The sequence below is a fragment of the Cebidichthys violaceus genome, unplaced genomic scaffold (assembly GCF_023349555.1).
Source record: "Cebidichthys violaceus isolate CVI_PGR_0920_01 unplaced genomic scaffold, fCebVio1.0.p SCAF_9, whole genome shotgun sequence".
In the NCBI taxonomy this organism is placed as follows: Eukaryota; Metazoa; Chordata; class Actinopteri; order Perciformes; family Stichaeidae; genus Cebidichthys; species Cebidichthys violaceus.
Genome location: NW_027176975.1, coordinates 16,914,082 through 16,928,507, shown reverse-complemented (window position 1 = coordinate 16,928,507; position 14,426 = coordinate 16,914,082). Strand labels below are relative to the sequence as shown.

General features: G+C 40.6%; 2 protein-coding genes across 2 annotated transcripts in view; one reads left to right on the top strand and one right to left on the bottom strand.

The window, feature by feature from the left end:
* top3b (DNA topoisomerase III beta) overlaps positions 1-14,426 on the bottom strand; it is a 33,402-nt gene that overhangs the window by 14,094 nt on the left and 4,882 nt on the right. Inside the window, exons 2-5 of the mRNA XM_068703862.1 lie at positions 2,766-2,897; positions 2,157-2,263; positions 1,976-2,050; positions 228-424 (exon numbers count right to left, since the gene is read on the bottom strand). Coding sequence (XP_068559963.1) covers positions 228-424; positions 1,976-2,050; positions 2,157-2,263; positions 2,766-2,897 — 511 coding nt within the window. The remainder of the gene's footprint in view (positions 1-227; positions 425-1,975; positions 2,051-2,156; positions 2,264-2,765; positions 2,898-14,426) is intronic.
* Positions 4,425-9,258, top strand: LOC137867199 (uncharacterized). Its single transcript, XM_068703673.1, has 3 exons — positions 4,425-4,477; positions 5,689-5,864; positions 6,318-9,258. The coding sequence occupies exons 1-3, from the start codon at positions 4,463-4,465 to the stop codon at positions 6,544-6,546; spliced, it is 420 nt and encodes a 139-aa protein (XP_068559774.1). The 5' UTR covers positions 4,425-4,462; the 3' UTR covers positions 6,547-9,258.

Here is a 14,426-nt window from a genome sequence, read left to right as displayed (position 1 = left end):
TTTCTCACATAGCAGACATATACATACACGCATGCTTACTGAGCAGCATGGCGTGCTACGCCCAAGCTTTGTCAGACAGCGACAAGCCATTAGAAGTAATGGGTTTAACGGTTACTGCAATGCCATTGTTACATTAGTTGATACAACTGGCTACCTGATAATTGTGTGAGGTTGTATAAAATGTATGAAAGAATAAACAGTAAAAAGGTATAGCTGTAGAAAGGTACCGGGTGAAGGCACAGCCGATACGCAGATCCAGCTCCTGACGCGCATCCACGGACAGGGCTTCATTGCGGTTGGGCTCTCCAAGGCGGTTCATGGCATTCCAGATGTCGGTGTCAGTGATGGAGCTGAATTTGGCGCGGTAAACAGTTTGCTCCCCAACACTGCCCTGGTTCATCACCGGCTGGATGGCATCCAATACCTGTGAGGCAAGAGGAATAATGATTGGTAGAAAGATGACAATATAAATTCAGGCACAGTTAGCGCTTTACATATGATCTAAGACCTTACCAACTTAAAGAGTAACTTCATACTTGATTTTGGCCTCAATGGGTTGGAAGGTATTGTCTCTTAAAATTCACACCTGACCAACAATACAGCTGGATGTGGTCAGGTGTTTGATAGTGTGTTGAGTTTCATGATGTTTCACATATTAATAGAGTCATTTAAAAGCTCTGACAAACAGGATTATTAAAGCAATATATTTAAAAAAGGAAATATCCTTATTAGAATGCTATTAAAAACATCAGTTATGTAATCTGGACATCTGATAAACTCATTACAGACATTACAACCATATGTTCATGTCTTTTGACCTCCAAATCACCACATGGAGACTTCCTGAGATTTTTTTATCCATGAAGATGTTCCACAATATTTGCATAGAGTATTCTTTGGACTTTGTTGCCATTACTTTACTACAGCAAAAAAAATTAAATAATTAACCACACAAAGCATAGTTAATGAGACAGGCTTGGTGTTTCAATGTGTGGTGGGCTGATGTCATCGCTGAGGACGGTCAGTCCTGATTAACAGTCACGTCCATCAATCAGGAACAAAGGGCACAACTACATGTATTAACATCAATAATATGTTCATGGTAGGCTTATATTATTGGTTTATAATTATTGACGAAGTTATGTGGTCATTACTTTAATGTTACAGCAGGTAAAGGTAGAGCTAATATAGCATAACATACTTAATAACTAGGGTATATATGTCTTCATAACACATAATTGTAGTCAATTTATAGTTGTATTAAATTTGAATATGCAAAGTAGCCTAACTAATAACTAATATAGTCAAATAAATGTAGTAAAGTTAAAGTACAATACTTCTCCCTGAGGTGTAGTGGACTAGAAGTATTAGGAAGCAAAAAAAGAAGGCTACAAGTACCTCAAAAACCTGTAACTGTAAAGTACTTGAGTAAAAAACAAAAAGCTGTAATGCAACATTTGGAGGCGTTCAGGCTGGCATTGTGATTGGATCTCAGCAGGTGTCGAAGCAACCTGCACAGTGTGACCTCATTCTAAAGAAAACATCTTCCAACAAGTTGACAGTTCACTTAATGCCTTCTCTTCTTGCTGACTAACAGCGGCTCACACTGGACAAGGAAGCTCCACCATTTGAGATGAGCGCTGCCCATGTCCGCGTATCAGCTGTGTCAAACACAGAGTGACACACACACACACACACACACACACACACACACACACACACACACACACACACACACACACACACACACACACACACACACACACACACACACACACACACACACACACGGTGTGAACAGCCAGGCTACTGCTTTGTGGTGCTTCCACCTCCAATGTGAACAATGCTGCCACAATCAAGAGAAGGTATTTTAACACAACGTATAAAGACCATGGATTGGATGTCATTATCCATATAACATAATACACAGTTCACATGTTAATACCAGCTGTAGCCTAAATAGGGCCTGAATCACCTCAAAGCAGATGTTCTCGCCTTCTTTATCACAGTCCAACCATAACACCACGTAGTCACAGCCTCTGGCTTCAACCTGACATGAACACAGAAACTTGGGGTCAGCACCAAAGATACGAGGCATGACACACCGACATCCAGCCGATCACACAGAATGTCTTGTGAAAACCAACCACACTTACCTGGAGGAACTTGACCATGTTGAGTTTGGGGTTGGCCTCCTTCTTTTCTGTGGGAGCCTTGCTAAAGAGTTCTGCAGGGTCCACCTTGTCCCAGTTGTTGTACTTCCCTAGAAAAAAAAAAAAAAGAGCAAAGTTCATGAACGCTTTTAGCACATTTACGAGTAAACCAAAGAGTTTGGATGTTGAAGAGGTTGAAACCCAAGTTCTATCATTTATATATAGTAAGACATAAAAAAAACATTGAATTAAGAAGTTGGAAGATTAGGATGTGAGGAAGTCCTGATCTGTATATGCACACCATCTTCAAGAGTAACTTAACTCAAGGCTGAAAAGTTTCACTGTGCTCCATGTGGGGCTGGGCGGTGTGGCCTAACATTTATATCTCAATGTCATTTTGAAGCAAAGACGGCAACGATATATTTGATCCTACATTTGTTCCAACAGCTGTAACTTGAGGTGTGGTATTGAATCGCAATGTTACATGCATTTCAATTCTCTCTTCCTCTGTAAATGAGGTAAACAAATATGATTACATTTTTAAGCACAGCGAGGAAATGTCATCAATGAAAGTTGGGTGTGTGAGCAGGACCTACTATGGATGATACCCACCAATGAAATCCAGACTCATCACATGTCCACAAACAGAAGTCATCTTATAGCGTACACTTTGGCCCTGGAAGCTGCCGGGGTATTCGTGCACTGAGCATGCTCCGTTGAGCCCCTTGCGACTTGTACAATTTCCTTGAAGAGATGAGGAAATCAAAGAATCTTAGAAAAATTGTTTTAAAAGCACGCACCAGGTTTGTTAATTAATTTTGTATTTATGTAATCAGAAATTTGCATTTTTAAATGTTTACAAAAGGTAAGACTGAATGCAAGAGAAATTGTCAAGTGGTGTAAAGAATTAGAAACATTTGTATCCTCGCCAAGTATATGATTTTGATTTCAAAGCATAACAACACGATACCATGGACAATTAAGCAACTTAGTGTTTCCGTCTACTCTTCACAACAACTGTGACTGTAAACAGCTTTATAATAAACAAAAACATAACATTTATGATTCAACTTCTAAAGATAAAGGCAGGTGTTCTCCATCTTTTGACAATGTTTTCATGTTCACTGGGAGTTTTATTTAAAAAAAATATGTATTTCCATATAGCCATGTTACAGTGCTTTAACAATAAGCTTCATTAAATACAGGAACAAATTGTGTTCTAAAGAGCCGGGATCGTTTTCTCATCAGTCTACAAATACATGCATGATATTGATGAAAACCAAAAATTATGTCTAACTCTAATGCACCGTGACTAGAAATACACATCATCAGCTATTAGCGGGGAAGAGAAGCATTCAAACTTGACATTCTGCAGTCACACTGAGATAAATCTATGTTGCTGTCAAAGTATTTCACCAAGACTTATGTTATGTTTTCACACAAAAACCAAGAGAGAGTAGGGACAGTTTCTCATAGACGTCTCTACAGATGGAGGCTTCTATTAGACAGAATGCTAGTTTAAGGCACTTCTGCATTGTCTTCACTTTTCAGAGCCAGAGGTTGCCACCTGATCAGGAAAAATGTAACGCTTTCCTTTTAGCATTTATTTTCCTACTTCTGCTATTCAATGCACAACCTGTTTGACAGTTTGCACAAAAACATATGCTGTTTGAAACTATATAGAAGTACATTTAATGTGACAACGGTTGTGTTTTGATATTTAACATACAGTGGTGTGTTGTAATCCGATGCAGGATGCAACAAATGTTTGGCCACTGAAACAAAAACTATAATTATAGAATAATGCCAACCTAATCTTCTATAATATGCCAACATTAAAGAAGATGTCTTAGTATATTTAAATATATAGAATTGTTGTCAAACGTGTCCAAAAACATGAACATGAGGTGACTTCTCCAACTAGAGCCTCCACTGGCTGATGAGTGAGACAGGAACATGTGACCTCTAATGGCCGTATCCCGTTCTTCAGTAAGGGGGGTGGTGAGGGTCCTCGATAGTTACCTGGGCTCAAGGCTACACGCTGACATCATCTCTGAATACTATTATTCTCTCGAGGCTGAATGCTAATGACCGGAACATGGACACAAACTATTATGATGGGAATCAGAGTGACCAATATGTCTTCCTTCACCACACATACACACACACACACACACACACACACACACACACACACACACACACACACACACACAATGTTAGACACATAAATAGAGGCAGGTCCAGATACAGGACCCAGTGAACTACCAAAGGAAGAAAACACCAATCTCCAGTCAGAACCTTCTGCCATGGAACAGCTCCAGGTAAGAAAGCTGCCTTTCTGTTGATGATGACTGACCACTGTTTGAGAGAGCAACCACTGAGGCTGACATTTAGAGTAGACCAGTTATGGCTCGAAGTCTGCCTTAGTTCATACTCTCACACTAACATGCATGTTGAAATAGTTATGGGTCGCTGTAATCATTCTTGCTGTCCATACTGGCTGTGAGATGTGGGAAAAAATCCGCCGTCCTCATCTCAGCAGTTCATCGTGTAGTTCAGGTGAAGCTAATACAAGGGTTCAGCAGTCCGAGGTAGACACATCCGCTGGATATGGTTTCAAAACCTGGAATTTGATAGTGAACCTGTTTGATTGGAATGAGATTAGTTTTTGAACTGTAGGACAGAATTGTATTTTGAGCAGAAGGAAGACAAATTGTCAGCAAAGTGATAAGAATTCATCTTTGGGGATCATCACAATGTCTGAACAGATGTTCATGGTAATCCATCCAGTACCTATTGAGGTATTTCAGTTTGGACCAACTGTCCTTAATGCCATGCCGCTAGTGTGTTTAAAAATCACAATACTAAGATTAAAGAATTGCAGTTGCAGTAAAAGTGGGTATAAAAATCACCAAACAAGATTCCTGCACTGGTCTGTAAAGTCCTCCAGCAAAGTCCTGAATGATGCTGTTTTTTTACATCTTGTGCACAAGATGTGGATTTATAAAAAAGATAATTTGTGTCCACAAGATGAAATAGAAGTTCAGGACTTTGGGACCCGTACTTTACAGACATGCAGGAATATGTTTCAGGTTATGTCCATCTTCCAGAAGGCATCAGTGAGTAAATGGGCAGACTGTATGCAGAGAATATGCAGAACACGTAGAATAATGCCCAGCTGGACCTGATTTACTTCAAACTGACGTCCAAAGTTATATCGAATGAAAGAATAAATAATAAAGACCACATATCTGACCATAACTGTGATCGGCTTACTGGACAGGTTTTGAAACATTTTAGTGAGAACAAAAAAAATACTGACGTTTAAATCCCAGCTGAGTCAAAACATATGAAATAGCTCCAGTCAGTTGTCTGCCTATGACTTGATAAAAGGGGAACAACAGATCACAATCAATTCTACAACAATGTGATCAGATACAGATTGGTCAGGCACTCTTTAGGTTTTCCACATTTGAATATGGACAGAAAGTCCGTCCACACTAACACAATGCTAGTTATTGTCTGTACACAGCTGCTGCGTTTCTTTCTGCTGTGTCTGATGGCCCATCACCAGAGTGTGGCCATGCCACTGGGCGACCAGTGTGTGGACGAATCCTTCTGCACCTACAGCCTGCAGGACTACCACAGCCAGCTGGTCAACCTGCCCAGCCGCATCAACGAGCGCAGCATTGCAACTTGGACCTACGTGTGAGTATGACGTGTGTCACAAAAGTGTAACTTTACTGCCGGGTCTGAACCCAACTCCACCCACTGAAACATTTTGAAAAATTACTTTAAAAAAAAGTGGGCCCCTACACCTTCTCCCTACCCACCAACACTCTGTTTGTGTGGAGGGCCAACTATCAAGAAGAAGTGGGTAATATAACCCTCCACCTGAAACCCACATGCAACAGCGTTTTGTGTTGATCACGTTCCTCTGTTCTGCATATTGGTTTTATTCTTAATATTGTGAACCTTTGCACATCCACAAGAATATCTATTTGCACATAGCTGCCAATCTATTTCCTTTTAAATAGATACTAGCTTAGATAACGCTACATTGTTAATGTCTTCTATCCTTTATTTATGTTTCATGTTTAAGCACCAAAGAAATGCATGTGCTGAAGTCAATGTTGCTCCCCGCTCTTCATCTCTCACCAGGGAGAACATCGACTTGAACCGGGTGCCTCAGGTCATCCACGAGGCCAGCTGCCACACCAGCCACTCGTGCAGGGGACTGGACAACGCTTTCAGCCTGGAGACCATCCCCGTGACCCTGAGGATGCCTGTGCTCAAGAAGAACGCCAGCTGCTTCCCCACGGCCAGCTACTCTCTGGAGTTTGAGCTCATCACCATAGCTTGTATATGTGCCATCTCCAGACACAGCTGAACAGGACTGACTGCGCTCATGTCAATTTAGAAGAATATGTGTTTGTTAAGAAAGTGCATGACGTAAAGATGGTGGTTTCTAAAAAATAGCCCGTTTCACTCATTGTTACTGTTTTCCAGTAAACATAAAAATGCCTGTTGACAGTTTATCATAGTAATTTTACATTAACTGATATCATTATTGTGTTTACATGGAGCATTTTGGCAGCCTGGTTGTCACAATTCAAATTCCTGAATAAATTGGGGCCTTGTTCCTGTCCACGAGGAAGTCTTAAAAAGAGTAACTAAACCCAAAGTTCTGGCCAGCGCGTGTGGATGAAGCATTACATTGTTCAATTTGACGTATTCAGGAGCTGGCTAGTTAGCTAGCTAGCTTCCTAATTCCTTGCTGATTTCATGCTACAGTTACAGAACATAAAAAGCACCACATGGCCTGCTGGATGGCTTCACATTACTTTAACATGCAATCCTTTCAATTTGAGCTGCTAAATACACATACATTGGTTTTTCAGCAGGATAAAATGGTTTATGGTTACTAGTATAGTTACTAGTATAATACTCAAAGTATTCTCCACTAAAACGATAAAGAGTACACTTAAGGGTTGTAAAAAAAGTTCTAGAATATATTACTCAAACAAAAGCAATGTTAATTAAAGCTGCGAGCAGCGATGAACGGGCCCTCGCCTCCTCCCGCACGTCAGGGGTGCCGGCGAGACTCCAAAGTATGCAGCCGAGATCGTCTGCGACAGTCGGACAACGCGCCTACTTCAACACCTCTCATTGGCTGTTCTCTTTGTCCATCACACAGTACCTGAATTAACTCTATAAAGTCTGCATATGATAATACTAATAGATAACATATACAATTGAGAACACGTTTGCTCATGTATGTTAACACCCCTACTTTTATTGTTTATTTATTAAGTTTATGCATTTGTCTTATATGGACCCTGAGTCTGATTTATTGAACACAGAGACACACCGAGTCCTCAAAGTCCGAGGACCACTGTTTTAACGGGGGCTAACGTTAGCTGCTAATGCTAAGTAGCCCAAACTGGTCATAACGACTCGCTGTGTCTACTAAATTAATAATCAAACATTTAAAGAAATACCTTTTGAGATATTTAACATTCAACTGAGTTTGTTAAACTGGATTTAACAAAACTCAGTAGGCCAAACACCGGTAAGCAACGGCCGTAGGCGAAACAGCCGTAGGCAAAACAGCAGCGCTCCTTAAATGTGAGCCAGGTTAGCTGTAGCCGCTCTCTGGCAGCGGTCTGCTCGAACCCAGCTGTAATGTCCCCGATCAGGCAATATTCGTCCAGAAGCGGGGAGGAGGGCACGTAGCGCTGCTACCAGCGGCTATATAAGCAAAACGCGGCTACTAACACGACACCATAATATATTACAATCAGGACCTAATCAAGACTCACCGACACAGATCCGCAGGCGAGTCACCTATGCAGGACGAGGGGAGCCCCAGAGATCGCCTGCAACAGCGGCGGAAGTCCGGCAGACCAGAAGCGGGACACGCGTTTGACGTCAGGGGTGAGCAAAAGGGAATCCCCGTCGCATTTATATGATGTCCGCCCACTGTGATTGGCTAGTGGTGGCCTTGTAATTAAAGGGACAGTAATTAACCGAGGCCCAGCGAGTGATAGAAGCTCTCTTCTGCTACACTTATGTTGGCCTGTAGTCGTATCCATGGAGATGGAACGTGTGACGTCATCAGAAGCAATATTGGCTTTGATGTCATCAGTATTGGCTTCACAAAGAAATTTGACTGGGTGTGTTAAGAATTCATATCACAATTAACATCAAATCAAACAATGACAGACTTCATGATTACCTGTGACAACCAGGACAACAAAGATAAAAACGTGGAGATGGTGGGTTCCTCACCCACCCCTCCCTCCACCCGCCCTCCTTTTTTTAAGAGGATATTTAGGAGAAAGAGGCGTGACAGAGAGGTAAAGGAGGAAACAGCTGGCGTAGCTCTTCCTGCCCCCTCCACCTCTCCACCCGTCCCTCCCTCCACCCACCCTCCTTTTTATAAAAGGATATTTAGGAGGAAGCAGCGTGACAGAAAGGTAAACGAGGAAACAGCTGGTGTAGCTCCATCTCCCTCACCCGTCCCTCCCTCCACCCTCCCTCCCCTTATCAGTCATGTGTTTGACTGTGTGACGGGTGACGGAGATGAAAACGTGGAGGTGTTTGATTGGGTGACAGGTTTCTGGGATGAAGACGAGGAGGCAGGCACCTCTACTCTTCCTGCCCCCTCCACCTCCCTCTCTCCTCCATCTCCCTCACCCGTCCCTCCCTCCACCCTCCCTCCCCTTATCAGTCATGTGTTTGACTGTGTGACAGGTGACGGAGATGAAAATGTGGAGGTGTTTGATTGGATGACAGGTTTCTGAGATGAAGACGAGGAGGCGGGTTCCTCTACTCTTCCTGAGTAGAGGAACATCAAATCAAACAATGACAGACTTCATGATTACCTGTGACAACCAGGACAACAAAGATAAAAACATGGAGATCCCCTCCCTCCACCCACCCTCCTTTTTTTTAAGAGGATATTTAGGAGAAAGAGGCAATTTATAACGGCCAAGCCAAAAATCCACATGAAATCTGTATTTGCATCACCTATGACATATGTACAAAGTTCCATGAGTTTTTGAGTATCCCAAGTTACAAATAAATCTATCCAAATGAGCTTTCCCGATTCTCTCTTACAGTCAAACGTCAGTCTCCTGAATCAAATAAATCATCTAAGCAACAAGTCCATACACTATCTAGTGATCTAGCAATAGCTTGTCTTAACAACTGGTTTCAAATGCACAGCTAACAGTATGAAAGCACAGCTAACAGTATAAAAGCAAAGCTAACGATTATTATGCTAATGCTAACGGCTAATCGCGATTAGCAACACAACTTGTTTTACACTGTAACATTTAGTCACAGTCCAACGTCCGTCTCCTAAATCAAATAAATCATCTAAGCAACAAGTCCATACACTACTTCATGGTGATCTAGCAATAGCTTAAGCCCCGAGGTCCCCCATTTGGATGCAAGTGTACATAAAACGTACAGAGTTTAGTGTACAAAGTGACTGCCAAAGAACCCACGAAGAACGTATATAATGATGTTATAGTTCTGGAAAAACATCAGAAACTTGGGAACAACATGAACCAAGCCACTTCTACATGAGACAGACACAACTCCCATCAGCCAAGCAAACAAATAACAAAATATCATAAATCATAACTCAATATGACTGGACCTGACCAGAGAAAACAGCTGCTACTGACCGTTAGCTACGTGCTAGCTACGAAAATGCTGCATGAAAAAGCATGTCCGCTTGGCGCAGATTACGGAGATATCCTCCATTTCTCTCCCCGGTAAACCATCGCAGAGATATTCAGCATCAAGCACAAAAAAGTCACACAGCTTTATCGAATATTGTACTCACTTTTGGTCAAATCACAGCGAAAAAATTAAATATTTCCGTACTTCCACATCTCTGTATGTCCAGCTGCATGTGCTCCGTGTGAATCCGTTCGATTTGTGTCTTTCCGACACTGCTAGGCTTCTGGGGAGGGATGTAGTCTCAGCAAATTGGATTTCAGATCTGACATCAGATGGGATGTTTTTTATTCTGATTGGCTAATAGTGCTGTTAATCATCTAACTTTCAATTCCCTGCAATTCTATTGGCTTATACGGTTCGAAGGAGGACTCAATGGCGAAAATCGGAGAAAGGGGGGCTGAGTTACAGCCCTGAACAGAGAGAGGGCTGGATCTGAAAAAAGTTGAATGAACACAGAGACTTAGAAAGGACTTAGAAAGGGCTTAGGGCCTTCAAATAAAGCCCAAACTGCTCTATTTAGATGTATTGAACACCATTAGTGATATATACAAGTGAAATATATAGTTTGGTACATGATAAAGTTAAAATAACAGGGTGATTCTCTGAAATCGGTGCACTTTGTGTCCCACAGGTTTACCTCAAAGACTTTCATATAAAGTAAACCACAAAATGCATTTTAAAACACGAAATGGAAAGATCCATGTGTCTTTGCATTATAACACACAAACATATTTTAAAAATTATGTTTTGAAAAATGTTATGGGCTGCTGAGGTGTAGAGGTCAGCCAAATGAGCATGTCCCCACTGACCAAAGTTACTTTTTCATTGAATATAAAACAAAATAGCCAGTAACCACAGTTTTTTTCTGCTAATATAATCATTTGCCTGTCTACTTTCACCTAAATAAAAGAAATTGTCTTATATAAATATTAATTTCTTGTTTTCCTCATGCCATATGGTGCTCCATACCCTAGCTAATGTGGACGTATGGCTACTTTCAGCTAAAATCTTCAACCCTGTAACATTCAATCCTGTAACAACCTTTTTGCCAAATGTTATTTCATGTTCATTATTTTCACATAACAGATGGCTAAATCAAATGCAGAGCGTCAAAGAGAGTACAGGTAGAGAAGAAATGCAGATCCACAGAGAAGGGAAGAATATCTCAGGAAAGAGTGTGAGCAATGGAAAAGAGATACAGAAGCAGGGAAAAAGAAATCAATCAATGACCTGAGTAAGAGAGCTCAAAGAAGTAAGCAGAAGGAGTGGCGGAAGGAGTGGCGGAAGGCTAAAGAAAGACAGAAAAGGAAAGCTGAGATTGAAAACAGTGGGCCTACCTCTCTAACCCCTCCACATACTCCTGACAGTGAGAGTCAAGATGCAGTGCAAGCCAGACCAGGGTCCTCACGGTGAGGGAAATATGTGGTTAGAAATGGTGCTTGGTTTTAATTATGATAGGTTGTTTAAAAAACACTGCTATTTACATGATTAATTTGATTATTCTAGTAGCTCCTAAGAAATGCACATTTGTAGGAAGGGAGCCATGGTTTACTGTTTTTAGTAGTGAATTCAGACGCCCCCTCCACACACACACAGAGCCATGGTGGTCAATTATTGCACCCTAGTGTCCTAGTGTATTGCTATGTTACTACTAATGTAACTACTAATCTGTAAAACTAACGATCCCCTTTGCATGTATGTATTGTTACAGTGTGTTCAACCCTGTTACTTGATACATTATCATACATTTTTTGATAATAATAACAAATATTACATAAATGTTTGTTGAACTGTATGCAAAGTTTAGAGGACAAGTAGAAAATATACGAAAGCCTAATCTAATGTTCACGTTAAAGTATATTTTCATGATTTATGAAGACCGCTTGTACATTAAGTTGCCATATCCTACTTGACAGTCAAATTATTATTATTTAGAATCAAATAAAATATACTTACAATACAATAAGTTACAGAGGGACAGGTGATTACCAAGGAACTAGAAGAATTAGTTTGAATATGTTTTAGAATTATAATCATACAGGAATCAAATTGTCCCGTTACGGGGTTGAATTTGAAACAATCTAAGTGACAAAGAAATTCCTAATAATGTTTGGGATTTCATGCCTAAAGTGGGAAAACGTATTTTCTCAGAGGTTGAAATAGTCCATCAGATGCAATGTTCAGAAACACAATTTTTTGTGGTATATTTTTCCGTAACCAGAGAACCCAATGGTCACCGAATTCAGAGAATCACCCAACACACATTGTGCAACATGTGTAAATGTGTAAATATTGGAATCCTCGCCTGAACTTTCTGTACTGTATCCTCTCTAGCTTATGAATGCTTCACTTTATCTAAGTAAAAATGTGAATAGAGACCCTCAACATAGATTTCTATGATCTGGGACAGCTTGAAAGCTTGGATCTACATGATTTCTAACAGAAAATATCCTAAAATTGCTTTTTCTTTCAGGCGAAAGTTAGAAGTTTCAATTTGTGCTGTGTGCCATCTTAATTTACTCTTAACCAGTAACATATATACTGATATTTACACATATAAACACATCTCACAAGTGTTATTTTATTACCTCAAGTATTAAAATAGCCTTTACAGTTGCAACGCTACACTCATTGTAGTATGGGTATGCTATTTTCGAGCTGAGGCCTAAAAATAGGCTGGGGCAACTGGTTTCAAATGCACAGCTAACAGTATGAAAGCACAGCTAACAGTATGAAAGCAAAGGCTAATCGCGATTAGTAACACAACTTGTTTTACACTATAACATTTAGTCACAGTATAGAAAACAATTCACAAACTCGTATTTACCTCTTGTATATCACAACAGTCCAAACCATAGGATAACTGGTCGTCAGCCATTAAGTTATGAACATTATTGCACTCTCACAATAGTCACTATTCACTTGATGGTGATAATTCGCTTCTCCATTTCTCCAACACACTGAACCTGGCCGCATTTTGATAACTTTTCATTATAAAAGTCTTAACATCGTGCTGACCAAATTTGAAGCCTTGAAAATACAAAGCCTGAAAACGGGAAAAATGGCCAAAAAGAGCTAACTACTGTAGCGTCCCCTAGTGGCTGAAGAAAATGAAAATGTGAGGGTACGTTACAGATTGCTATGTGGACATTTGCCTCAAATTTTGTGATGATAAGCACAATGGTTTTAAAGTGAGGTTGATTGATGTACAGAGCCACGCCCCTGATAAGTTCATTGGTCCATAACTTGATAACGCGATAAGTTATCAACAACTTTTTGGGGGGGTTTTGATGAAATTGAATGAATAATGATCCATATCAAATTTGGTAGCAATCTGACATAGCATTTAGGAGCAGTTTGCAAAAATGTGTTTTTCACAAAAGTAAAAATGGCGGAAATCTGAATGGGCGGAGCTTCATGATTAGAGTGTATTGATTGTAGAGCAAATTCAAGTGAACATGTGTGTCAAATTTCAAGTCAATCGGACATGTCGGGTGAAGGGCGTGGTCTCTTAAGCTGTAGGAGGCGCTAGTGAGCCATTTTTTCATACCACAAAAATGGGACCCATAAAATCTCAAATTTTCACACAGCCCTGATACGCCTGCCAAATTTGGGGAGTTTTTGAGTATGATAAAGCCCTGAAAAATGCGATTTAAGAGGCAGAATAATAAGAATAATTAAAGCTGCAAGCAGCGATGAACGGGCACTCGCATCTTTGCGTACGTCAAGGGTACTTGCGAGACCACAGCTTACGCGGCCAAGAAGGTCTGCGACCATCGGACAACGCAACCAGGAGTTATACGTTTTTTTCCTGCTTGGAGAATTTGACCCTGGAAATTGTGCTTTGCAAATAGTCCTCCACTTCCTGCAACCGCTGTGTGGCGCTAAACAACGCGTGTCAACATGCATTATGTTGCTCTATATCAAGTGTAGACAACATCATGTAACTATCATGGGAATCGAATATTGTTTGTCAAATAACGCTGATTTCCTTTCGCCATTAGGTGGCACTTTGACTTAGATGAAAAATTGGCTTGTAGACATCCTCAGGCCATGACTGTTATCAAGCATGGCAAGTTTGGGACAGATTTGAACAAGTCCAGTGGAGATACATCAGCTTGCTGTTTCATAGGGAGTCACTTAAAATGGCCGCCACACCACGGCTACACCATTCAATCAAATGTAAATCTTTGAACAACTTTTAGTTGCTAAGGTCTTTAGATTGTACTGACCAAATTTGAAGTGGATCAGACAAAGTCCCTAGGAGGAGTTCATTAAAGTATAGTGACTAGAAATCAAGGGAAAAAAAAAAAAAAATCACACAAAAATCTAAATGGCCGACTTTTGGTGGATTTTAGAGCATGGTCCCAAGAGACTTTTTTTTAAGTCTCCATATGATTCATGTGCCGACTAAATTTCATACATGTAAGTTAAAGGAGGCGCTGGGGTTGCTTTGTTGAAAATTTGCAGGGGGCGCTATCGAGACAATTTATAACGACCAAGCCAAAAATCCAC